The sequence below is a fragment of the Schistocerca cancellata genome, chromosome 3, assembly GCF_023864275.1.
Source record: "Schistocerca cancellata isolate TAMUIC-IGC-003103 chromosome 3, iqSchCanc2.1, whole genome shotgun sequence".
In the NCBI taxonomy this organism is placed as follows: Eukaryota; Metazoa; Arthropoda; class Insecta; order Orthoptera; family Acrididae; genus Schistocerca; species Schistocerca cancellata.
The window spans coordinates 329,398,327-329,425,088 of NC_064628.1; the positions used below are offsets into that span (position 1 = coordinate 329,398,327).

At 38.8% G+C, this 26,762-nt stretch overlaps 1 protein-coding gene across 3 annotated transcripts in view; it reads right to left on the bottom strand.

Moving 5' to 3' along the window:
• Positions 1-431: 431 nt before the first annotated feature.
• LOC126175026 (brahma-associated protein of 60 kDa) overlaps positions 432-26,762 on the bottom strand; it is a 66,798-nt gene continuing 40,467 nt past the window's right edge. For all 3 annotated transcript variants that reach the window (XM_049921527.1, XM_049921528.1, XM_049921529.1), the window contains exons 5-10: positions 17,895-18,023; positions 15,926-16,099; positions 7,113-7,258; positions 6,815-6,935; positions 5,003-5,140; positions 432-1,269 (exon numbers count right to left, since the gene is read on the bottom strand). In XM_049921527.1, the coding sequence (XP_049777484.1) occupies positions 1,114-1,269; positions 5,003-5,140; positions 6,815-6,935; positions 7,113-7,258; positions 15,926-16,099; positions 17,895-18,023 (864 nt within the window). In that variant the 3' untranslated portion in view covers positions 432-1,113. The remainder of the gene's footprint in view (positions 1,270-5,002; positions 5,141-6,814; positions 6,936-7,112; positions 7,259-15,925; positions 16,100-17,894; positions 18,024-26,762) is intronic.

Genomic DNA, 26,762 nt, shown 5'->3' on the forward strand with positions numbered 1-26,762 from the left:
GCTTCTGACCTGGATGGCCAGCTAGGGCCGTGACCAGACTGACCTCTGCTGACAACTCTGTCAGGCATGAACATTGTGTAAATGTGCTCCAAGGATCGACCAGCTGTATGGGCAGTCGCTCCAACCTGTTGGAAGTGAATGTAGGCCTTTTTCTCCTCTGTTAATGCTGCCGTAGATGGTTTCAAAATGTCCAGGCCACTTTTGTTTGTCGCACCCCGTATTATTTCATAGGTTATTCATCTTTCTTTGTATCAGTCAACTGGATTATATCTTTATAAGATATTAGAAAAACAACTATAGGAAGGTCTACTATTGCTCTGTTTCTTGACGGGATTTTCTGCTACTACCTGAGTTAATATAGGACTTTTTCATACATTACTTTCAGATATTAGAAGCGACTGATAGCGGAAGTCAGTATAACATCTGCTGTGTGAAGTAGAACTGCAAATTAAGCTCTTTATTACCTCTTACTGGAGTGACATCTCAACATTCAAAAGATGAGTTTACAACTATAGCCACCGAGTTTATTTAATCTCCATGACTCATGTTTTTACTGATAGTAGACACATAACATACACTTAGAATGAATTACATCAATATGTACTTCAAACAAGTACAATGAATAAAAGGAGTCGAGGGTAACACTAGTATCTTTTGCATGAAATATTCTAATTAAATCTGCAAGTACTGTAAATTCACATACACTATACACTGAGGAAACTATTGTACATAACAAGTGTTCAATCTTATTAAACTGAAGGTTTCAATGGAGTGGAATGCAATAAATTCTAGTAAACAATTGCTTTTCACAGCAGGAAAGATAAATACAGTAAAATTATAAGTAACCAAATCTATTTAGTATTGTACAACTATCTAAAATGTCTCTCACTTATAAAATTCAGTCAGATGAAATATGAATTTGTTGATGGTTTACCAAGGTATCACAAGAAAGTTTTTGCAATAACAGTCTTTATCAGAATTACAAACAAGCAGCTTTCCAAAAGCACTTTCCAGAAGCCACTAAAAGAAAATGAGCAAAACAGCAAAGCATTCACAACCACAAATAGTGTCGAATTAACATGTATTATTCCTCTGTGAGCATGACAGTTCTGACTAAGCATTACGGATACCCAATGCTTGTTCAAGTTCTGCTCGTTTCTGCTGTACTTTCGTATAGAAATAGCGACAGACTGCTTCTTGTGTCCAAGGCTGGTAGAAATATTCTGCTCTCCTTTCCTCTTCTGGATTACCCACAACATCGGTCATTGTCTGTAAAACAAATGCAATGTAATACACTGTAATTTCCATTACATTAAAATTTAAATGCTTATAACATATCAAACAAAGTAATATAATACAGTCTCTAAAACAAAGTGTGCCACACTGAAAACTGTGCCACATTTCATTAGTAATCAAAATGGTTTCGCATTATATGGCAAGTCTGATTCTTCAAGCTATCAGGACATTGCACTGACTTTTTAAAAAAAATCGAAATTGGAACTATGCGATGAAAATGTTTCTCTCACAGCTTGATAGGAGCCACATTGACTGCATGAATAGTACAGAATAGCGGTTACTTTTTTTAAAAAAGTAAACAGGGATCTCAACTCAGGAAGAAGTGTTGAGGATTTGAACCAAACATATCTTATTAAACATATTGTGTGTGAATCAGTCAGATGATAGGACGTCAGGACAACTACAAGGCAAAGAAATTATTTAAAATGTGCAATAAGTGCATGTGTTCATTCTTTATTTTTGTATAAGAGATTATATGCATCAATAATTTATATTCAGAGCCTATGTTAAGCTAAGTGAGAAAAACTTGTACGTGATAAATGTATTTTTGTACTTCGGTGTCACACAGCACTCAGGAAGAGTGATGTGCGAACCGATGTCTACCTTTCCGACGACTGACACTTGCAAAAAAAAAAAAAAAAAAAAAAAAAAAAAAAAAAATATGGATTTAATAAAGATGAGAGTGCAACTATCATGTGATTTTGTTACATATTTTGCATGTGGTGAGTCATCACAAGGGATGACTCATGTTTTCAAGCAGAGATGGTCATTCTATTGTCATGCACCCAACTGGACGGGGCACGAGTCGTGCGAGCATTTGCCTGCGACAGGCAAAGGTCCTGAGTTCTAGTCTCAGTCTGGCACACAGTTTTAATCTACCAGGACATTTCAGTGTTTACAAACATTTCGTCATTAAATTTCTTGACACCAGGGAATTCTACTCAGCGGATATAAACCAGTGTATGGGTAAAGGTTGGAAAAATTTGTGCCGTATGTGCTGCTGCTGCTGCTGCCGCCGAACCTACTTAGCATGGTGGCTGATGGGAGTAACTAGGTTCATTTGAATAAAGATATTGTGAACAATCACAGTTTCCAAGATGCCTCTACTGTGCATGCATAGCTTCGTGATCGTCGTGATCATGACGACACCTTTGTCGAACCATATTCAGCATATTTCGTCACTTGGCCGCTTCTAGTGCTAGTAGACACCTTCACTGACTGAGTTACTCAATGTTTTTGGTTTAAACACAGCAACAACTAGGTTTTTTTTGTAATGTTTGACATATAAACAATATGAGTCATAGTTTGCATATGTGTGGTTTTCCACATAACTGAGGAGGCACAGTACTTGATAATCTCAAAAAGACAACTACAGGGAAAGAGATGCACAACACATATGCAAACACCACACAAAATATAAGTAAATATTTGCACCTGACAATGAGAAAAAAAATTCTCAAAACACGTCACACTAAATATGAAAAAATATGTACTTGGTGCAGTGTTTCATTATTCAAATAATGAATGATAGCCGCAGGCTTTCCAAAAACATTGATTATGACGTATGGAATTAAGTCAAATGTTTCTACTTCCTACAAGTTACCAATTCCAGTTACACCAGTGGTTTTTACTACATAATACCTTTATGATATGATAAACAAGTCCTTGGTAAGTATTTATATAAAATTAAGGGAAGATGGACAATGATCTCTTCAGTACAAATGCACACCAGGTTTGAACTCTTATGGAAATCAGCGAAATGTCACGAGTAATGAGGATAGTGCACAGGGGGGCAATGGGTGGTGTGGAAGGTTGAGAATTTGGGTCTGACAGGAGGGGGGCAGGGGGGGGGGGGGTCGTGCTAAGGTAGTCCATGCAGTTGCACCATTGCGTCTGAATGGGTTAGCAGTCAGAGCACTTGTCTAGTAAGCAGGAAATCTGGGTTTGAATCCTGGCCGGGCACTAATTTCCAACTTTCCCTGTTGATTTGAAATCAGTGAACACTCACTGTCAATGTCTGTAACTTCTTTGTGCCTTATTGGAAAATACTGGGATTGTTCAAGACAACTGAGTAAACAAAGGTACATCACGAAGTAGTCCATAGCTGAATATTTGCACTGAAAACCAAACATTCACTAAGGGATATTTTTGCTGATAAATACAGTTACTGGCGAAATATAGGTTGCAGAAAAATAATAAGTCAATGAGACAGAAGAATGGTGGCTGACAGTTACTAAGGATGAGGACTGTGTTCCAACGGGTGTCCAACAACTATGCAGTATCAAACACAGCTACTCCACAACATACAAACCACAGCCTCATTGAGTGCAGTGATGCTCCGTTAATCATCATGATGCAGCATGCTGCTGAACTAAGTTTGGTGAGCTTTACTGAACCCAAAATTAATTTTTTTCAATGCTTGTCTGCTGATTGTGTATTCAGTGTAGTCAAAGTGGATGTTATTTTAATAGATTTTTTTAGTAGAGTCACTCACACTTTGACAGTTATCAATTGAAGGATAGCTGTAAAACTTGTTACTGTTTTAATTGTATGCCAATATTAACATGAGAAATTGAAGATAATTTTTACAATTTTATGAGGTCTTTGTGACTTTAAGGACAATATGGGACAGTTATTAGAAAGGAATTCTGAGGTAGGTACTATGCATGGCATTCAATACGTCACGCAATAAGTTTTTCTGAAAACAGGTTGGTTTTATTCAGGATTTCAAGGCACTGCATTATTTCCCACTCTTTTGTGTACAAAATCCTATTTTTCAACATAATCTCTGGTCAATGGGATGGGCTTATGCCATCTTACTGGAAGGACCTGCATGCTCGCATGGTACCACTCTATGTCCTGCTCCATCAATAAGCTCCCAATCATCCATGTACTGCCCCATGGAATGCACCTTTCATTGGGCTAAACAGACAGAAGTCCGAAAGTATGAGAATTAGGCTGTTGGGTGGATAAGGATGAACAATCAACTCTGAGCAGCAAGGGTCGTGTGTGTGTGTGTGTGTGTGTGTGTGTGTGTGTGTGTGTGTGTGTGCGCGCGCTTCTGTCTGTGTGTAATAGATTCCTACACTTTCTGTGCCAATGCAATACTGAATTTTTACAACTGTAAAATTGAACATTTTACTTCAATTTTTACAGCAGAGAAGTTTTTAAATAATACAGGAATGTCCTGGGTGGGATACAAACAACGGGAAAGTCAAGCCAATCATTCACCATACAGCTGAAAGCTAAAATGGCAGATACACACATGCCCAGGACTGACAGTGTCCCTCTAAGCCAACAAACAAGCAAGCAAACAACATCCACTCTGTTGTAAGAACAACACTGCTGAAAGCGTAATTGTAATTTCAGTCTAGTTTAAGGCCTGTTTACCATTCAATATCTCAACCAAATGGTGAAATGTTATCTTTATTCTTACCATTATAATTTTTTCTTTTTGAAACATCAGCCTTATGCAATTACAATCTGAGACAGTTACTCTTATCACATTTTATGTTTTCTTCACACTAAAAAACTAAGTATTTTTATTTATTAATTTTTAAAAAGAAACAGTTTCATCATGTTGAGAGATGTTGCCACAGAAGAATGTTTCCACTAGCATTTATTCACTTATAAAAAATAAATAGCATTTAGGAATTGTTGGGGCAGTACTTATCTTAGTTCCACTAACTTTATATGATATACATACCTTTAGATCTCTTGTCTGTGAAATTATCCACTTATTGATGAATTGCTGAGGATCTTTAGCAAAGCTGAGAAAGAACTCCCTGTTAGTCTTTAGCTGATTAATTGTCTCAACAGTTTCATGGATCTTGTTATCCAAACTCTGAAAACATGAGATGAAGATAAATTATAATAGCAATTTACTGAGCAATTAAAATATTTTGGTATGTGGAGCACTAAAATAGGGGAAAACAGCAGAGAGAGTAAGGATTTGAAAAACTCTTTCAGGTTCCTACATCGAATATCTAGATATACCAAAAGATTACATACAACATTTGACTAATACTCTTTCCCTTCCCCACTTTGCTCCCAGGTTAGACACAAATTTAGTAATGATTTCCAACATAGCCAGAAAATGAAATAACTGAATTTAAAAAATAATAATAATAATTTGGCAACTTCTTCATTTTCTTGTAACCTATCTTCTTCCACAAAGAGACCCAAGTGTGACACCTGAACACCAACCAGCTGTCCACCCAAATGGATGGCTATTGCCACACTGTAACCAAGGGCACAGTTGACCACCCAGAGGCAGAACAGGTTGCTGAGCTCAAAATGCTCAGCATCAAAGGCATGGTTACTTTCACAACCAGTGCTATCTCAACCCTCCAGTGTAATGAGGGCCTCTGAATTATGTGGATGAAAGGCTTTTCTTATCTTTATGTAGTAAAAATATCACACCATTAGATTTATCAGTTTTTCAGAGCTACCAAATTTCCTATCCCTAGTTCTTTTAGATCAAGCTGATGTTGAAATTAAAGACAGCAGGCAGAAAGTACTCCGCATTTAAAAATCTATATTCAAATTAGAATACTTTCATAATAATGTTTCACCACAGTGCACAGTCACAAATCGTAGTTTTTCCAATTAAGTTTTATAATTTGATGATCTTACAAATATGAAGAAAGATAAAACAATTTCCTCTTAGTGCAAGGAATGGCAGCTATGCCTGAATATGGATAAATGCAAGATAATGTTTGTACCAAATGGAAAGAACCCATAAGTACGTGATTAGCAGTGAATGTATAGACTATGTCACATTATGTAGACATCTATGAAGGGAGTCTCTCATAAAATACTAGAGCAATCAATTCTAGATTTAGTTCTAGAATTTGGAGTCCTCATGTAGTAATAACGGAAGCATAAACTGAACAAATTCAGACACGAGCTACTATGACCATAAAAGGCGAACAGGTTCTGCTAAAGTGTAACAGAGAAGCTCAGGGAACTTTAAGGGGAATTTTTGGAAGAAGGGTGAAATAGCACTTTAAAAACCAATTTAATAAATTTTAGAGAACTGGTGTGTGTGTGTGTGTGTGTGTGTGTGTGTGTGTGTGTGTGTGTGTGTGTGAGAGAGAGAGAGAGAGAGAGAGAGAGAGAGAGAGAATTCTGCTGTCTACACCTCAAAAAAGTGTCACAAGTGTAAGGTTACAGACAAGGATGAGTACAGAGGCAGGACAGGCAGTCAGTTTCTTTCACTCTATCTGCAAATGGAACAAATCATCAACAACAGCATGAATAATCCTCTACCATATGCTGTACAGTGGCTTTCTGAGTACATACGTCTAGTAAAATAGGGCCTGCTACTCTGTAAATGAATTGACACTGGAAGTCTGAATGTAGTTAGTTCATTGACTTGCAGTTGACTGTTTACTCATTGAATGATTCTTCAACTGTGCATGTCTAAATACACAACACGAAGGTGAAGGGGGCAGGAAGAAAGTAGAGTCGAATTGAAAGAAAAAGGAAATTCATATGATTGGCCATGCTGATCTACCTGAATTTCTTGTTGACTCGCTGTTGAGAGCAGGAAGTTGTTCATCTGTGTTTTCAGGGTATCATCTACTTCTACGTCAATGTCATAACATGCGGTCTGTTTCTGTTCTGCACCTTCCACACTGTAATGTTATAACATATGAAAGTCACAAAACAATAAAAGCATATCATTAAATGCACAAACAAAGTTTAAAGTCATTAAATGGATACATATCAGCTGGTTAAAACAAATGTAATCCTCACTTTTACAAAACACTGACTTCTTTTTCTGTCAATATCTAAGATTTAGAGTTTATTACCTGATAGTGTGATTGATTACAATTGGATCAGGAGGATGAAGTAAAGGATTCAGACGCTGAGGAATTTCTGCAAATTTCATTCTCTGGCAAGCAAATATTTGTTCCAAATACTTGTCACAGTTAATGTACTCCCTTTCATGTGCATCCTGAAAAAACAAATAATATTATTCACGTAACTGTCTTGATAACTGTTCCACAAGCTGTACAGAACAGGAAAAAATTCACAAAATAATAAAACCCTAATTCATAAAGTTGCTTGTAATAATGCTGCATAGCATGATACGTTTACTTCATAACACAAACAAACCATTATATTCCAAGTGTTCATTCAATTAGTCATTGATATTTGAAATATTATGATAATTAGGCAATTTTTGTTAACTATGCCCCATTTCTTTTTGCAATTTCACATGTATCATGAGAAAACCATGAAAGGGTGGTTAATAATGATAGAGCAGTTTTAAATTTTGTATCTTTTGTATAATAATTGTCATATACAGTAAAAGTTTACTTAATGCATATGTTGTTAACTACTCGTCCTATGATAACATGGGGTAAGTATATCTAGCTTTGTATTCTCATTTTGTAAGTACAACTCTCACTGTGGGACTCTTTTCAAATTGCGAACTATTTACAGTAAGCAGAGTATGGTTGTCTGAATTTTAATTTCACTTCTACTTGAGAAAGACTGTGTCAGGACATAATAAAAGAACAGTGGTATTCTGAACAGTAATGTTGAGTGGTCTATTTATTTATTTATTTTTTTAAATTTTGTCTCACTGTGTATCTGAGCTTAAGTCTTTATAATAATTAAGTAAGACTAATTCATTTATGCTTTGAAGATTTTAGTGGAATTTTTCTTTGTGGTTTTTGTCGTCTTTGCTTCGTCTGTCATGTAATATTTAGCTTTCAAGTTTGCAAAAGTCCTTCACTTTGTCTACTTCCTGATTTTCAAGTTAAGATTTTCACTAATCTGATTTCTGCTACTTGTCAGCAACTTATATGAATGAGCTGAGAAGCTGACTGTGTGACAGTTCTCATGCTTATCTGACTGTACACAGCTTTCATCTGTCAATACATTTCACGGCCTCCAACTCCCACTGCTGCCAAAAATCGAATCACTCCTCGTCGTTCTGCTTACTCGCCTGCATGTTTGGTAGTGGATGATAAGTTGTGTGACCACCTCCTCTCCAGTGTGAAACCACACCTGCACTATGCAACATCATCAAACTGCGCACACACATCACCAATAGATTGTGCCACCATACCCGCAGTTACATGGTGCCACCTGTGCACATCATCATCGTCATCATCATCCTAATGGCACAGCTGTGAAATTTATATTTGGGTGTTTCTTCTGAATATGTTGCAATTTCGGAGGCAATGGTTAATGTGGGACCTGAGAACACAGCTGTTTTTATCTAAATACATACTAGATTTTGCTTCTATACTGACATGAGAATGTTAATGACATTTACTTCCAACATATTGCCTGCCCACTGATCTCTCAATGGCTGTGTGAAACTAGGGTCTGCTCTGGATATGTTGACCAATGTGCAGTGATCAATTTTCGTACAAAGCACTGGTAAGTTTATTTGTTTGTTCAAGAGGATAGGCCAACTATGATTGCCTACCTTTAGTTAGTTGACTATGTGCTGTGATGACTGAATGGAGGTGCATGCTCTGCAATCCTTTGTAAATGATTTTACAGAAACTATTCATGAAAAAAATTCATTTTTGCAGAACTAAGAGATTTGTAAGTCAGCTTCGTGATGACATGCCCATCATTTCATTAACGATCATAGTTAATGCGATATTTGCTCTAAGTAAGATAATATGCAAAGCTCAAAAAGTTTGCAAGAAAAAATAGGGGTTGCTATGATTTTGCATTTGGTGCATATTACATAATGTGCATGTGACATTTAGCTAACATATTTAATTTTTCTTAAACATGTGTGGAGGTCTTTATCTGGCACCTATCTCGAGAAAATTGATCATATGTGGTACAATCACATGCGATCATGCACACTAATGATAAAGCCAGAAAGAAATATCCACAATATTCCTCGTATTTCATACAAACTTTGAGATATCAAAATGAGATTTTTGCAAACAACAGCATGCAAAGAGAAGAATAGCTTTCCATATAGCTATTATGCCAACTTCATTACCTATCACGCTAGTCCACTAACTACAGACATTTCTGGTGAAAGAATGTAATTTTTAAGGGCCATCAACAGCTGGTGAAATGAGAAATACTCTGGGTTTAGGAACAACATAAATGAAGACATTGCACATTTATTTTTGTACCGAGGGGGCACTTTTTCAAAAACAATTGGCCTTACTTTTCCTCAGTTCCTCACTTAATAAACCACTGTTTTGGGATTCTCTTGCAATTGTGTCAGTACAACACGTTAGGGAGGTAACATTGTGTTAACTCTTATGTTTTGGCAAAAGAAGCAAATTTTAAAATGGTAACAACAGAAATGTAGGTTTTACTCAAAATTCGCCACTCATGACTCTTCTCTGAAAGTTACAAATAGTTAACAAGCAAGGCAAAATACATCATTGCTTTTGTTTTATTTTCAGTGAAATTCTTTCTAGATACTAATCAAAGCAGGGATGACAGTACATCTTTTTGAATGGTTACCATGCAAGGGTGGGCATGGAGGAGCTCCAGATAATATTCACAAAAATGTAAGTGTAGGCTTCAGTTTAATATGGTACTTCTCCTCCAGTGCTTGGCATTTCCCCTATAGCGCCTGCCCACAACCCCTAGCACTACTGTTCTCCCCACACGTGCCCTGTCAACTGTGCATTTACTGGCCACGTTATTTTGCGTGTGCTCTAGGAGCTGAAACACCCTCATTCACTCCGTCATACATCACAGTGAATGTCGACGAGATTGTAGCACGTAACTTAAGTATGCCACTGCCGCCTACCTGGACTTTTACCATGTCCTGCAGAAATGAATACTATTGTTGAGTATTTAAGCAATTTTAAAGTCAATTCAATTCACACTATGAATGAATTCAGGCAAAACACAGTTTAAATGTGGTTCCTTAAATGCCAAAGGATGCAGTATAGATTCCAGTGTTCGGCAACACAATGCAATTTGCCGCCCACTCACTACTCCCCTTCCTGCACTCCTATAGTTCTGAGACACACTTGTATCATTGTTCCCCCTCCAACCCTGCCATAGTGCTGTGCTTGAGCAACTGCGAAAAAAGGATTGCAATATCTTCTGGGGTGCGAGTCATATGTAACAACAGCATCTAATACATAAATTAAATGTCACAGTCATGATTCAGTCCAGTTCTTGAACTTGTGCTCACCCTGCCCTCTACAGATTTGATGGTACTAGCTTCACGATAGGTCTTGCTGCCGAAATTTACTCTCACAACCATCACAGTCAGTTTAATAGGAATAATTTTGATTATTAGATATTGCATTCTGGATTAATTTTCCTTCTTGTTTCACTTTGATGTCACCATCATAGTCTAAAGCTGTTTAAAAGCTGGCAACATTTTCATCCGATATTCTAATTCGCGAAGAGTGACCCAATTTCTCATTTTCAGCCCACTTATTAAATTATTGCTGTCTCTCATAATCAAATAAAATATTGATCTGGGTTCTGAATCAAGCAATGTTTTTTTTGAAGGACAACATTGCCCTTTTTGAATGTTACCTTTACTTAAAAAGCAGCAGTAATGCTTGCATATGGTATCCTCACATGTATTAGAACTTTATTGCAAACCTGTTCAAATAAAACAACAGTTTGCAAGATGATGGAATTGTGTTTCCCAAAATTGTCAAATTTTAAGCAGAGTAATTGACTGTTATAGTGGCTAGTTGCTAGTTTCTCACGTATCTATTGTATTAGCAAGCCAACTGTCATGTGATTGTTCGAGCATGTCGATACTTTACCGAGCGCTTTGGCATATTGGGAAATCTTTAACCTTTTTTATTGCAAGTATCGTCTGACCAGACCTGCCCTTCAAAATTTTGCAATATAAATCTGCAAATGACCTAAATATTCAAAGCTTCATCTGTAAATGAGAAGCTACACCTACAAATGTAAGACTATACTTTTACATGCTCTACTAAACCGCATAAGAATGTTAACCTCAGCAGAAATATTCTAATCTGCAAATATAAGAAGACCTGGTGCTTTTTGAACAATAAATCTGTGGAAAAACCTCATTTCACAATTTGGTAAATATGGTATATATGCTTTCTCTATACCAATATCACCACGTGCATTGTCTGCCACTGAACATTACCTCAGCCAGCACCCACCCGATTCCAAACCTATGACGTCCCTCCTGGTCACCTTAAACAACTTTATACGTCCAGAATGAAATTTTCACTCTGCAGTAGTGTGTGTGTGTGTGTGTGTGTGTGTGTGTGCGCTAATCTGAAACTTAGTAGCAGATTAAAACTGTGTGCCGGACCAAGTCTTGGTCCTGCACACAGTTTTAATCTGCCAGGAAGTTTCAACTTTATACTTATCAGCAACTACATTACCTTTCAGTTGCAGATAAACAGACAAATCAAGGGTACGGCCATGAGAATCAGGATGGCTCATTCTTATGCCAACCTCTGAATGTGTCTCTTGGAGGAGCCTTTCCTAGTATCTGTAAGCCTTCAGCCCCTCATTTGGTACAGATATATTTATGACATATTTGACATACTGACTCACTGTGAGATTGACCTGTTAAAATTTTTGGAATCTCTACCTACAGACATCCAATTAAATTTCACATGGTACTATTGTGAATCCTTTGCCACTTCCCTTGATGTTGACATCATCACTGAGGATCAGCTACACTGTTTTATTGGCATAAAACCTTCAAACAAACAATTGCACTTACATTTTGACAGCTGCCATCCTTTCCACGTCAAACATGCCCTCCCATAAACCCTTGGCATTCAAGGTAAACGTATTTGTTCAGATACAGATTCCTTCCAGCAATACACCACCATTCTCACGTCAGCCTTAACTGGACGTAATTAACACACCAGCATAGTCAAAAATAGATCTCCTGGGCCACCATGTCCAATCCTGGTACTACTGATCCCTCAAAAAACATGGGACTGCACTACCTGTCACTCATTACTATACTGGTCTTAAATGTATTGATCAGCTACTTTGACTAAGTTTCAAAGTTTCGATTGCCTAAAAATCATGCCCTGAAATGAAGTCCATTCTGTCTGACCTGTTCATGTTGTCCACTGCACCTAGAATAGCTCCTTACCACCTCCCCCCCCCCCCCCCCCCGATGTAATATGCTGTTTACACCTTAAGCTCCTACTGCACCCATTTCCTCACCCTGCTGCTCCTACCTGTAACTAAGACTTGCTCTATGCACCCTCCTACCATCACATATACAAGCCCTGTAATTGGAAAAACACACACTATGAAATGTCATAGACCAACTGCTATGCAAGCACTGTTCAGTCTTTTCCATTGGTATGACTACCATTAAGTTATCAGTCTCAGCATTACCTCTCAGTAACTACTCTTTTCTTCACTCCCTTTTTGTCTACTGTATATCTTATTTTCTGACCTGTATTTTTCTCCAACTCCTACCTCTACCACCCATAATGTATTTAGTCAGCTCCCCACTCTTATTAACTGTTTCAAGATGTTTGGTCAGTAATCTCTGTCTTGCTTATTACCCTGTCTTCCACCTCTAAGCTCCCAGGTTTCCAATCTGATCTGGTGCAGTCCCCAACAATAAGTCTTTCTTTTTCATCCTGTCTGATAAGTCTCCCCTGACCCAGGATTCTGAGCAAATTTTCTGTAATTTTCCCCATTTTCTAAACCTTGTCAGTCCTTATCCTTCATCCGTCTTCCTTCTCCTTCTGCCAGGAGGAGGAGCCAGTGGCTCCAACAGCTTGCCAATTTCCTTGACTACTGTATGTGTTTCCTTATGCTGCTGCTTTTGAGTAGATTTTTTATCAATCCAATTATATTACATTTCCAAAAATTGATTATTCTTGGAAAAAAAAAGAAAGAAAATTTGTGAACAAGACTTCTAGCTGAACAAAGAGAAATAACAGCACCAGCTATATGCAAGAACTCGCTGTTACATTTCACAAATGTAAGCATCCATTTTGTAGCTACCTTCTTAAGCACTGTGACAATATTATCAAAAGGATAGCTGCTCCTCACAATATAGAGGAGATGCCGAGTTGCAGATCGGCACAATGAAAAGACTATCAGAAAGTGAGCTTTCAGCCAACAAGGCCTCCGTCATAAGTTCGTCACTGGCTGAAAGCTAACTTTCTGATCGTCTTTTTGTTGTGCCTATCTGTGACTCAGTATCTCCACTATACAGTGAGTAGCAACTACCCTTTTCATAATATTGTTATATTCCACCCTGGATGTTCCATTGTTTGATTTTGCTTAAGCACTGTCTGTCATCAGCTAGCAGGCACAACTGTGGTCACTAAGGAATGGGAAGACACTACTGAGCTATCAGTACAAACTGCAATTGCCTATTGGTATTTTATATCCTCTCTACTTCAACAAATATCACTTATTTTGCTGAAAAAATAGTAAAGCACATTTCCTAATTCCAGCAAATCATTTCGGAATCCAATTCTCTGAACACCGCCTGATTTAATTCTACTACTTTAGTTGCTATCTATAACCTCTTTTTCAAGGCATTATCCATTCTGTTGAACTGCTTTTTCATGTCTTTGCCCCTGACAGAATTTCAGTGTCATCAGTAAACCACAAAGTTTTCATTTTTTCTTCCTGACCTTTCAAAATTTTTCATTGCTTTCTTCACAGCTTGATCATTTTATGCATTAAATAACTTTGGGTATAAACTATAAATATGTCCCATCCCTTCTCTACTACTGATTCTCCTTTTATGTGCCTTTATTCTTATAGTTGAAGAGTCTGGTTTCTATAGATGTTGTACATATCCTTTTGCTCCCTGCACATTCTAGCTGCTGGCCTGAGGATTTCAAAAAATGTATTAAAGGAAACCACTATCAAAAGCTTTCTCTAAATCAACAAATGTTATTTACATAGATTTGCCTTTTCTTAATGATCTATATTGTAAGATAAGTTGAAAGGTCTGTATTGCCTATCATTTCCAACATTTTTCTGAAACCCAAAGTTTATATTACTGATGTCAGATTCTACCAGTCTTTTCATTCTTCAGTAAATAATTAACATTAGTATTCTGCCATGACAACTTATTAAACTGGTGTACTTCACCTATCTCATATCTTGCTTATCAGGTGAAATAGTTTTATCATGGTCAGTTTTGCCAAAGATCTCAATAAATCTGCAGGAATGTCATTTACTCTATAGAAATTGTTTCTACTTAAATTCTTCAGAGCTCTGTTAAATTATTCTCTTAACATCACACCTCCCATCTCATCATCGTTGATAGTGCCTGACAAAAAGTGCTATGTTCAGAAAGGCACCCCTGACCTATCAAGGAGAATCTTACAAATCCCAACATGATAATGCAGATCTCTTTCACATATATGACCTTGTTTAAAGATTCTTCAACTAAGTGATAGCAACAGTTACAATGTTCACTGTGCAATATCCTACCAGGCAGCTTTCCCTTTCATTCCTTTTTCTGGTCCATGTTCAATTATTTTTCCTCTCCTCCTTTTCCTACTATTGAATTCCTCAGTTTTAAGTTTTCATCTCCTTTAACTGGATAACTTCTCTTATTTCTTCACCACCACCACCACCACCACCTGCAGGGCTATGAGGCATAAATACTTACCTTATTCTAGCTGGTCTTTACATTGATTTGGGACTACAATTATATATTCTCTATGCTGTTCATAGTATTTAACCAACATTCCTATTAAGTTATTACCACACCTATTTGATTTTGTTCAATTATCTCATGTTTGTCTGACCTGGAACCCTGTTCCTTCCTTTCTACGGAATCTATTTCAGATAAGACCTAAGTCTCTGAATAATGACACAGTAGTGTCCTTCCTTTTCAACTAGGAGTATAATGTATAATGTAAAAAGAATATTGGAACATGTACACTGCCATTGAACAGACACTGAAGTCACTTACTATGCACTCAGACTGTCTGTTGCTTTTGGAGCAATTGATAATGTGTGAGGGACTGTGACAACAGTTAAGGAAACAAATGGCTCTCATATTCCTCTACAGCTAGCCAATAAACAAATGTTTGTATCAAAAGTAGTCAACTTAAGTGGCAGTTCACTGAAGTCATGTTAATTTGGAAACTTGTTTTATATTTATTCCTTGAAAGTAATTTTTTCTGAAAATAGTGTTCATTAATAATTAGTTGTAGTGATTTCATTCTTATGGAAGTTTCACTTGGACAGCCAGAGACAGTTAATTAAAAGTGGATTTGTTAGTACAGAGATCTACTAGTCTTACCAAATGGTAAAATGCAAAGCACGGCCAACTACAAATAATAAAATTACATTTCTTTCTTGACTGACTGACTGTTGCCTCATGGTATATAGAAAACATCTAATCTCAAATTTCCTCAACTGAGAGAATGTATTATTTTAGCAAACATTCATTTTAATTTCATCATATCAAACATTGCTTTCAGACTACTGTGACCCTTATTTCTCAGTATGTGCACCAATGACAGTGGACAGAAAAAAGATTGATTTTATGAAATACCACTGAGGAAAGAAGGTAGTAATCTTTTCTCATTTATGAAACATGAAACTTGACACACAAATTCCCTGAAAGTTTCTGAAGTGACTGTGCCTGTTATGAAAGTGGTTCACTATTCGTACGATATGAAGGAAGTTTTCTTAAGTTTTATTTACTTACTTGTAGTTTGTGAGTTTTTATGTACTGCCAGAGAGCACTGATGATAACGGGTCGTGTCTGTGTGTGCACACCAAGAAGTCTTGCAAGTCTAGGATCCAATTTGAACTGCAGTGGTTGGTAATCCAGCAAAAGGAGAATTGTGCAGCGTACATTTTTATCTCCTGGTCGTTTAACCTATTGAAAACATTCATTATTTGTTTCAACTACACAAATAACTAATGAGGTATTGTTGGATATGCCAAACAATATCACATTTTATTGTTTGCAGTTTTTTTATATTTTGGGAAGGTAAAAAAAGGTTTGACTATGCACACATTTTCATAGTCACTATTTTGTTACTTACAGTTAGGGACTGGAAAAACTTGCATACATGTGAAACAGAAGCAAATTCTGCCTCAAAATGCGAAAACATAAAATTAGTTCCCTATTTCCTAGTGAACTTTATCCGGATTAACTATTTTATCAGAGGTAGTTTGAAATAACTATTTTCTGTACATAAATATCAAAAATGCAGGTAATTTTCAGTCACTGGTAGTGTACATCATCTGGCGAAGTTTACTTGCTCTACTTCAATAGCAAATAGTTTTAAGGTCTCTATGATACTGGAATACTTCATCACGTGAATACTTCAGAGTAATTACTTTAGCTAGAACTGCAAATAATAAAATTAATCTAAAATGTGCCATTTCTTATTTGAATGGGAGATGAAGTAGTACAGTATACAGTGGAACACTTGGATGACAGATGGTTGGCACTATAATGTCTAGTTCTAGCAGACTTACCATTTTCCCAGAAAATGACTTATTAGATTGTCATTCATAACTAATGAGAAGTCTGTCTCTCTAATGACACCTATATGTACAAGTGTTAAAAGAATATGGGAAAAAAATAAGTACAGCATCTGGACACACCTGCCCAAAAATGGGCATGACAATCCTTTTTCTAATATAAAAATTGTGTCATCTGTCAGGAACACAGATTCATTTGGTGGTGGCCATCACCTACACAGACACACATGACCACTACCATTCTACTCTGTATAGTGATAATATGTGTGTGTGTGTGTGTGTGTGTGTGTGTGTGTGTGTGTGTGTGTGTGTGTGTGTGTGTGCGCGCGCGCGCGCATCAAAGTAGTCATCAAATGCTCTTGTAATCTTGCTAAACACTGTTTACCATGCTTTCACATGAAATTTGTATCGTACAAATGTTCCCCATCATCTTTAATTACTTTCAAGATGACAGGAAAGTAAAGACCATTCGAAACAACGATCTCTTAAGAATAACCAGCTGAAACAAGTTGTGTAGCTTGCAGAAATGTTTTGTAAATTTTAAAAATGTCAGAAATTAGGTTATATTTTCCTTCCTTAAAAAATTTATTACTTACAACAAATTAAAGGCTTTCAAAAAGCTTTTAAAAACATTAGGCATCACTGATGAAAGATTCAATTCAATGCAAAGATTGCACACCGCATTTTTTTTAAAGTGCAAGGCATGACACACAAAGAAATTGTTCCCCAGGATCCTACTGAATCAGTCTAACTATTTCACTGCCATGGAGAGGTGCCATCTCTGCTCATTATCTCAAGCTGTTACCACCAAAGTGAGTGCTGCTCTACTGTAGAACATCTGAAGTAAGCTATTACCACTGCACGTCTCCCAAATTCTGGTTTCTCAACCACAATAATAAAATGTCAAAAAATGCTGTGAATATTCATAATCTGGCTTCATTCTTTCAACAGAGTTTTGAGCATTGTGTTTAATGCTATAGCTTAAAGTAGAGTATTAGTGGGGATATGTGGCATGCTTAGTTTTGTGTTACCTGCAGCGTATCTGAAAGCAGCTTCTTGGGCAAAGTCATCATCCTATGTACTGTAAATAAGTCTAACATGAAGATAGCTGCTATCTTTATGTTAAAGACTATTTCACATACACACTCAAACGCGCACACAAAATACCTTTCTTTAATTACCTGAAAACCATCTGTTTCCTGTGTTGTTGGCGTTCTATGCCATTCAACTAGATGATTATCTGGCCCATAGAGATCCTTGTCAAGTTCTATGACTAGACTCTTGAAGAATGATGAAAATTTCCTCTTCACCTACAAGAAAAACAAAATTATGAATGCTTGGGTACCCTGATATTATAGACATAAATACAAATTACAAGCATGTGGAGTAATTTCTGCAATACACTCTTATGATTAATGCTGTAGCAAATACTTTAGAGGAATAAAGGGAGATAACTCACAAACTAAATTTAAAATACAGTAATGCAGGCACTAAAACTTGTCTTTGACTGTGTCTGCAACACCTGTGCAGCAGTCAGTTCTATAGTTACAAGATGTTACTGTGGGCATTTGCAGAGAGGTGGGCAAGACTCTAAAATTGCACTTTTTTTTTTTTTTTTTTTTTTTTGTTATAACTGAGTTGGTCAGTTTCAACACACGTGATGTCATGGTAACTAATTTTATAGGTGGAAAGAAATACTTCCTATATATTAGAGAATTGACAGTTATCCATTCGATATATGGATAAAATCTCTGTACTCGAGAATCCTGGGGTGGGGGTACTGGGATGGTATTTGAGGGAGGGGGGTGAAAGGAAAGGGGTGTGTAGCGGTAAGAACCCACTCTTCATCTACAGGCACACGGCATGACAATCTTTTAAATTTATACATGATTAAACTAAAAAAATAAAAATAAAAGAACGGACAGATGACAATTTTTCCTAAAAAAGATGCTACATTGTCATGTCCCTACTTCTGAAACACTGACATTATTGCTGAATGGTGGGATCAGTCTGAGGAGTCCGATATGAGATTCTGCGTCTACATGAAAGCAGGGGACATTTGAGTTTAGTGTGCTGATCCTTGGCTGCTCTTCCTCTTCAGAGTCTATTCATGAGCAGTTGGGTTTTGGTTTTGGTACATGGTGGGGTAACAAGCTCTCTGGTTGATTGTGACTATTTGTGCGCCTCAATAGCTGAGTGGTCAGTACAGTGGAATACTGAGCAAATGGGCCCGGGTTCGATCCCCAGCTGGGTCAGAGATTTTCTCTGCTCAGGGACTGCGTGTCGTCGTCGCCGTCGCCATCCTCATCATCATCATCTTCATCATCATAATAATATTGCCCCCCCCCCCCCCCCCCCGCCTCCCATCAACATGCAAGTCACTGAAGTGGCGTCACCTAAAAAGACTTGCACCAGGTGACCAGTCTGACAGGAGGCCCTCACCACATGACATTTCATTTCACTTTGCAATTGCTTATGAGAAGGAGTTGCCGGTGTTTGACTCTCAAAGGTGAAACAACCACTTCTGCAAGATTGTTGATTAGACTTATTCAGAAGGCTCTAGTTTCCAGTCTTACACCACTACCATGTACAGGGTCTAATAACTTTAGTTCGATGGTGCTTGCGATTCATACGAGACATATCTATAAACTAGCAGAGACAAAATTATTGTTTTACAAAATTTTAGTGAAATGTCTCCTCTATTTCGCAGATGTAACTAAGGAAACAGAGAGCATACACACAAAAAGGTTCAACTTTTACAAGCTTTCAGAGCCAGTGGCTCCTTCTTCCAGCAGAAGAGTTGGAGGTGAGGAAGTGGGTTGAAGGGAAAGGACTGGAGAGGTTTAGGAAAAGGGGTACAGTTCAGGAGCTAACAGAGGAAGACAAGGTAGTGTGCAAGACAGATTACTACTGAAACATTATGCACGAGTTAACAAGAGTGAAAAGCTAAGAGCATTGTATGTAACAGAGAAAGGGAGCGGGAATGGCAAAAAATAGATCAGGAAATCACAGAGGCAGAAAACTAAAATTGAGTGAAGAAAGGAGTAGTTATTTTGAATAAATGCTGAGACAAGAGGAATTAATGTAAATTATTGGTACGTGGGTTGCGAGAACCAAGGAAATGTTGTTGTGCTAGTTCCCACCTGTGGAGTTCTGAGAAACTGGTGTCTGGGGGAAGAATCCGGATGGCATGTGTGGTAAACAGCACTGAGGTCAGAATTGTCATGTTGTAGAGCCTACTGTCATGTTGTAGACTACCACCCAGTTATCAGTCAGGATGAATGGGCATAGGCAGAGGCTGTAAACTGGCAAAATACAATATCCTGGTGCAGAGCAGTTTACATTAATTCCTTCTGTTTTGACATTTATTCATAGTAACTACTCCTTTCTTCACTCCATTTTAGTTTTCTACCTCTGTGATATCCTGACCTGTCTATTTTTTTGCTCTCCTCCATCCCATCTCTGTTACATACAATGCACTTAGTTTTTCACTCTTAATAACTCGAGCACAATGTTTTAGTAGTAGTCTCTGCCTCACATACTATCCTGTCTTCGAACATTAAGCTTTCAGGTTTTCAAATCTCATGCAGTCCAGTCCTCAACAGTCAGTCTTTCCTTCGCATTTCATCCGACAAGTCTCCCCTGACCCAAGGTTCTGGGTGACTTTTCTGAACTGTAGCCCTTTTCCTTCACCCCTCTTCCTTCACCTTCAACTATTCAGCAAGAATGAGGAGTCACTGGCTCCAAAACATTGTAAAAGTTAGAGTCTTGTGTGTGTGCTCCTGCCACCGCTTGGTGAGTAAATTTTTTATTATCAATTTGCATTAGATCCCATTAGTTAATGAATGTGAGGTAGCCACACAGATCTGTTGTTTAATAGTAAGTCTAAGAAGTAGAATTGTTCAACTACCTGTAACATCTGATCTCATAAATAAATCTAGTACGGACCTGAGTCTATAGAAATGTATGACAAAGGTCAGAAATAATACCCCTGATTTTACGCCCAGTCATGTGCCTTCCCTATAGGTCTCTGAAGTTGACGTTCTATCTTACGCAATGGATGTAGAGCGGCTATGAAAGTGGAAATTATCTTTGTACAATGACAATGAGATTATAGGTCCCACTGCAGTTCCAATATTATTTATTGCTTTCACAAGAGATTAGTACTCAGTACTAATCCCTGTGGAATCCTCTTCTCCTGAACATGTTAACTACTAAGAACTGTGCCTACTCTGATCTAAAACAGTGTAAGTGATAAAAAGTTCTACCGTAGGTGCAACCACAACGGAGGGGTATCTGTTGAGAGGTCAGACAAATGTGTGGTTCCTGAAGAGGAGCAGCAGCCTTTTCAGTAGTTGCAGGGGCAACAGTCTGGGTGATTGACTGATCTGGCCTTGTAACAATAACCAAAACGGCCTTGCTGTGCTGGTACTGCGAACGGCTGAAAGCAAGGGGAAACTACAGCCGTAATTTTTCCCGAGGGCATGCAGCTTTACTGTATGGTTAAATGATGACGGCGTCCTCTTGAGTAAAATATTCCGGAGGTAAAATAGTCCCCCATTCGGATCTCCGGGTGGGGACTACTCAAGAGGATGTCGTTATCAGGAGAAAGAAAACTGGTGTTCTACGGATCGGAGGGTGGAATGTCAGATCCCTTAATCGAGCAGGTAGGTTAGAAAATTTAAAAAGGGAAATGGATAGGTTAAAGTTAGACATAGTGGGAATTAGTGAAGTTCGGTGGCAGGAGGAACAAGACTTCTGGTCAGGTGAATACAGGGTTATAAATACAAAATCAAATAGAAGTACTGCAGGAGTAGGTTTAATAATGAATAAAAAAATAGGCGTGCGGGCAAGCTACTACAAACAGCATAGTGAACGCATTATTGTGGCCAAGATAGACACGAAGCCCACGCCTACTACAGTAGTACAAGTTTATACGCCAACTAGCTCTGTAAAGGATGAAGAAATTGATGAAATGTATGATGAGATAAAAGAAATTGTTCAGACAGTGAAGGGAGACGAAAATTTAATAGTCATGGGCGACTGGAATTCGAGCGTAGGAAAAGGGAGAGAAGGAAACATAGTAGGTATATGGATTGGGGGTAAGAAACGAAAGAGGAAGCCGTCTGGTAGATTTTGCACAGAGCATAACTTAATCATAGCTAACACTTGGTTCAAGAATCATAAAAGAAGGTTGTATACATGGAAGAATCCCGGAGATACTAAAAGGTATCAGATAGATTATATAATGGTAAGACAGAGATTTAGGAACCAGGTTTTAAATTGTAAGACATTTCCAGGGGCATATGTGGACTCTGACCACAATCTATTGGTTATGAACTGCAGATTAAAATTGAAGAAACTGCAAAAAGGTGGGAATTTAAGGAGATGGGACCTGGATAAACTGACTAAACCAGAGGTTTACTCAAAAATGAGATCGACAGGACGTGGAAAATGGCTAAGCAGGCATGGCTAGAGGACAAATGTAAGGCTGTAGAGGCTTATCTCACTAGGGGTAAGATAAATACTGCCTACAGGAAAATTAAAGAGACCTTTGGAGAAAAGAGAACCACTTGTATGAATATCAAGAGCTCAGATGGAAACCCAGTTCTAACCAAAGAAGGGAAAGCAGAAAGATGGAAGGAGTATATAGAGGGTCTATACAAGGGCGATGTACTTGAGGAAAATATTATAGAAATGGAAGAGAACGTAGACGAAGAGGAAATGGGAGATACGATACTGCGTGAAGAGTTTGACAGAGCACTGAAAGACCTGAGTCGAAACAAGGCCCCGGGAGTAGACAACATTCCATTAGAACTACTGATGGCCTCGGGAGAGCCAGTCCTGACAAAACTCTACCATCTGGTGAGCAAGATGTACGAGACAGGTGAAGTACCCTCAGACTTCAAGAAGAATATAATTCCAATCCCAAAGAAAGCAGGTGTTGACAGATGTGAAAATTACTGAACCATCAGTTTGATAAGTCACAGCTGCAAAATACTAACACGAATTCTTTACAGGCGAATGGAAAAACTGGTAGAAGCTGACATCGGGTATGATCAGTTTGGATTCCGTAGAAATATTGGAACACGTGAGGCAATACTGACCTTACGACTTATCTTAGAAGAAAGATTAAGGAAAGGCAAACCTACATTTCTAGCATTTGTAGACTTAGAGAAAGCTTTTGACAATGTTGACTGGAATACTCTCTTTCAAATTCTAAAGGTGGCAGGGGTAAAATACAGGGAGCGAAAGGCTATTTACAATTTGTACAGATACCAGATGGCAGTTATAAGAATCGAGGGGCATGAAAGGGAAGCAGTCGTTCGGAAGGGAATGAGACAGGGTTGTAGCCTATCCCCGATGTTATTCAATCTGTATATTGAGCAAACAGTGAAGGAAACAAAAGAAAAATTCAGAGTAGGTACTATAGTCCATGGAGAAGAAATAAAAACATTGAGGTTCGCCGATGACATTGTAATTCTGTCAGAGACAGTAAAGGACTTTGAAGAGCAATTGAACGGAATGGACAGTGTCTTGAAAGGAGGGTATAAGATGAACATCAACAAAAGCAAAACGAGGATAATGAAATGTAGTTGAATTAAGTCGGGTGATGCTGAGGGAATTAGATTAGGAAATGAGACACTTAAAGTAGTAAAGGAGTTTTGCTATTGGGGGAGCAAAATAACTGATGATGGTCGAAGTAGAGAAGATATAAAATGTAGACTGGCAATGGAAAGGAAAGCGTTTCTGCAGAAGAGAAATTTGTTAACATCGAGTACAGATTTAAGTGTCAGGAAGTCTGTTTCTGAAAGTATTTGTATGGAGTGTAGCCATGTATGGAAGTGAAACATGGACGATAAATAGTTTGGACAGGAAGAGAATAGAAGCTTTCAAAATGTGGTGCTACAGAAGAATGCTGAAGATTAGATGGGTAGACCACATAACTAATGAGGAAGTATTGAATAGAATTGGGGAGAAGAGGAGTCTGTAGCAGAACTTGACGAGAAGAAGAGATCGGTTGGTAGGACATGTTCTGAGGCATCAAGGGATCACAAATTTAGCATTGGAGGGCAGCGTGGAGGGTAAAAATCGTAGAGGGAGACCAAGAGATGAATACACTAAGCAGATTCAGAAGGATGTAGGTTGCAGTAGGTACTGGGAGATGAAGAAACTTGCACAGGATAGGGTAGCATGGAGAGCTGCATCAAACCAGTCTCAGGACTGAAGACCACAACAACAACAACAACAACAACAACAACAACCACACATATGAACTTCTATACAGTCCTGGAACCCCCTTTTATGTAACGTGGATAACATGTGCTGACACGAAGTTGTATCATACACATTTTGAAAGTCAAGGAACACAGTTATCAAGTGTCAGCATTGTGTAAAGTCATCAGGGATTGCAGATTCTAGGTTTAGTACCCTTGGACAAGGCTTCAAGATGGTTATTCAGACAAACTGGTCTCTAATTATATATGTTTTCTGTATCTCTTCCCATTCTCAATAACCTATGATGCTTTTCTGCCATGGAGAGGAAAATTTTTTTCCTTGCACAAGCAAATAAAATCTCAATGATATTATTTTTATTTGTTTGGCTGAGGTGTTTTAGCATTTGACTGTGTACACTGCTCTCAGGAATTATCCTGCCATAAAGCTGAAGCACTGGTGAGCTTCCATTTATTGAAATGGATAAAACAATTTGTTAGGTGTGGGGAGCAGAAGTCTGGAAAGAACCTAAGTTGGTGACAGAATGGGGCTGATTTTTCTTCTTTCCAGGGGTCGCTAAAAATACAATATCTGATTCAGAGGCCTCAGAATAGTTATGGCTGATAGCTACATAGTTCAACTTTTGCAATAACTCTTGTTCTTGCACTGATTCAGAGGGTTTTTGAGGTTTGTTTCAAAACTTTATAGAGGGGAATTGATGGTAGTACTGTTTCTCCTGCCCATAAAACTCAGAAGTTCTCCATAGTAACTCCAGTGTCTGGCCATTCAGTGACATCTCAACATGCATGAAATCATTTTGGTGGGATTTTCGAAATATTAGGATTTTCTAAATCACAGTGAAACAAAGCACAGTGAAATGCAAGCACATGGTAGAAACCATGTACAATGCACATTGTTTATATTCACACAAAACAAAGACAGCAACACGGTAGCTTCAACGTGACGACTGGCAGTGATTACTACGCTGTGACTTTTTTTTTTTTTTTTTTTTTTTTTTTTTTTGTTGTGGTTTTAGGGCGCAAAACTTCTATGGTCATTAGCGCCCAGCCCGTGACTTAAGACAGTAAAAAACCGAAATTTAAAACCAGCAGCAATGGGAACAAAGTCAGAAAATTGGAGAAACTAAAAATAGAAGACTGCTTAAAAATCCACTACAGAAAGGGGGTGATTGTCCCCAAAAAGAGCTTCAAATGACTGACGTCATTTCACTGTCACTAATAAACTGTAGAACGCGGTCGGCGGAGCGCGTGTCATCTGCTAAAATCGACGATAGATCAGGCGATAGCTGTAGACGGGAGCGTAACGGATTAAAATAGGGGCATTCAATTAAAAGGTGTCTCACCGTCCACAGCTGAGAGCAGTGGGGACAGAGTGGGGGAGGATCGCCGCTTAAAAGATGTCGATGGCTAAAACGACAATGCCCTATCCGGAGTCTAGCTAAAATGACCTCCTCCCGACGACGCGTTCGGGAGGAAGAAGTCCAAGTGCAAGGAAGGGCTTTCACTTCCCGCAATTTATTACAGGGAAGTGCCGACCAATGGGCATGCCATAATTGAGCAACATGGCGACATAAATCGTTCCGAAGATCGGTGAAGGGAAGCGACTGAATAGCTGGCCGAGGAAGAGAGACCGCGGCCTTGGCCGCTATATCGGCCGCCTCATTCCCACAGATACCAGCGTGTCCCGGGAGCCAGAGGAACGCCACCGAGACGCCCCTCAGGTGAAGCAAGCGCAGACAGTCCTGAATCCGGTGGACCAGAGGGTGCACAGGGTAAAGAGCTTGGAGACTGAGGAGAGAGCTGAGAGAATCTGAGCAGATAACGTACTGTATCCGCTGATGGCGGCGGATGTAGTGGACAGCCTGGAGAACAGCGTAAAGCTCCGCAGTATAAACCGAACACTGGTCGGGAAGCCGAAAGCGATTTGGGGTGTCGCCAACAATATAGGCACTCCCTACACCTAACGATGTTTTCGAGCCGTCGGTGTAAATAAATGTGGCGTCCGTCATTTCTGCACATAGAGCAGCAAATGCCCGACGATAAACAAGTGTAGGGGTACCATCTTTGGGAAATTGACAAAGGTCACGGAGCAGGCAGATCCGGGGACGGAGCCAAGGCGGTGCTGTACCCCAAGTTGTCAGGAAGGTTTTAGGAAAGCGGAAGGAAAGAGAATGGAGCAGTTGACGGAAGCGGACTCCCGGGGGTAGTAGGGAGGAGGGGCGGCCTGCATACCCTACATCAAAGGAGGCGTCGAAAAAAAGGTCGTGGGCTGGATTAGCAGGCATGGAAGACAGACGGCTAGCATAACGACTCAGGAGGACTGCTCGCCGATTGGACAGCGGAGGTTCAGCAGTCTCAGCATAAAGGCTTTCCACAGGGCTAGTGTAAAAGGCTCCAGACACTAAACGTAATCCACGGTGGTGGATAGAGTCGAGACGCCGAAGAATAGACGGCCGAGCAGAGGAGTAGACTATGCTTCCATAATCCAATTTCGAGCGCACTAAGGCGCGATAGAGGCGGAGAAGGACCACTCGGTCCGCTCCCCAGGAGGTACCATTGAGGACACGGAGGGTGTTAAGTGATCGCAGACAGCGAGCCGAAAGATAGGAAACGTGGGAGGACCAGCATAGTTTTCTGTCAAACATAAGACCCAAGAATTGAGCGACGTCTGAAAACGGAAGGTTGACAGGACCTAGATGTAAGGAGGGCGGAAGAAACTCCGTACGTCGCCAAAAATTGACACAAACGGTCTTACTGGGTGAAAAACGGAAGCCAGTTTCGATGCTCCACGAGTGGAGGCGATCGAGACATCCT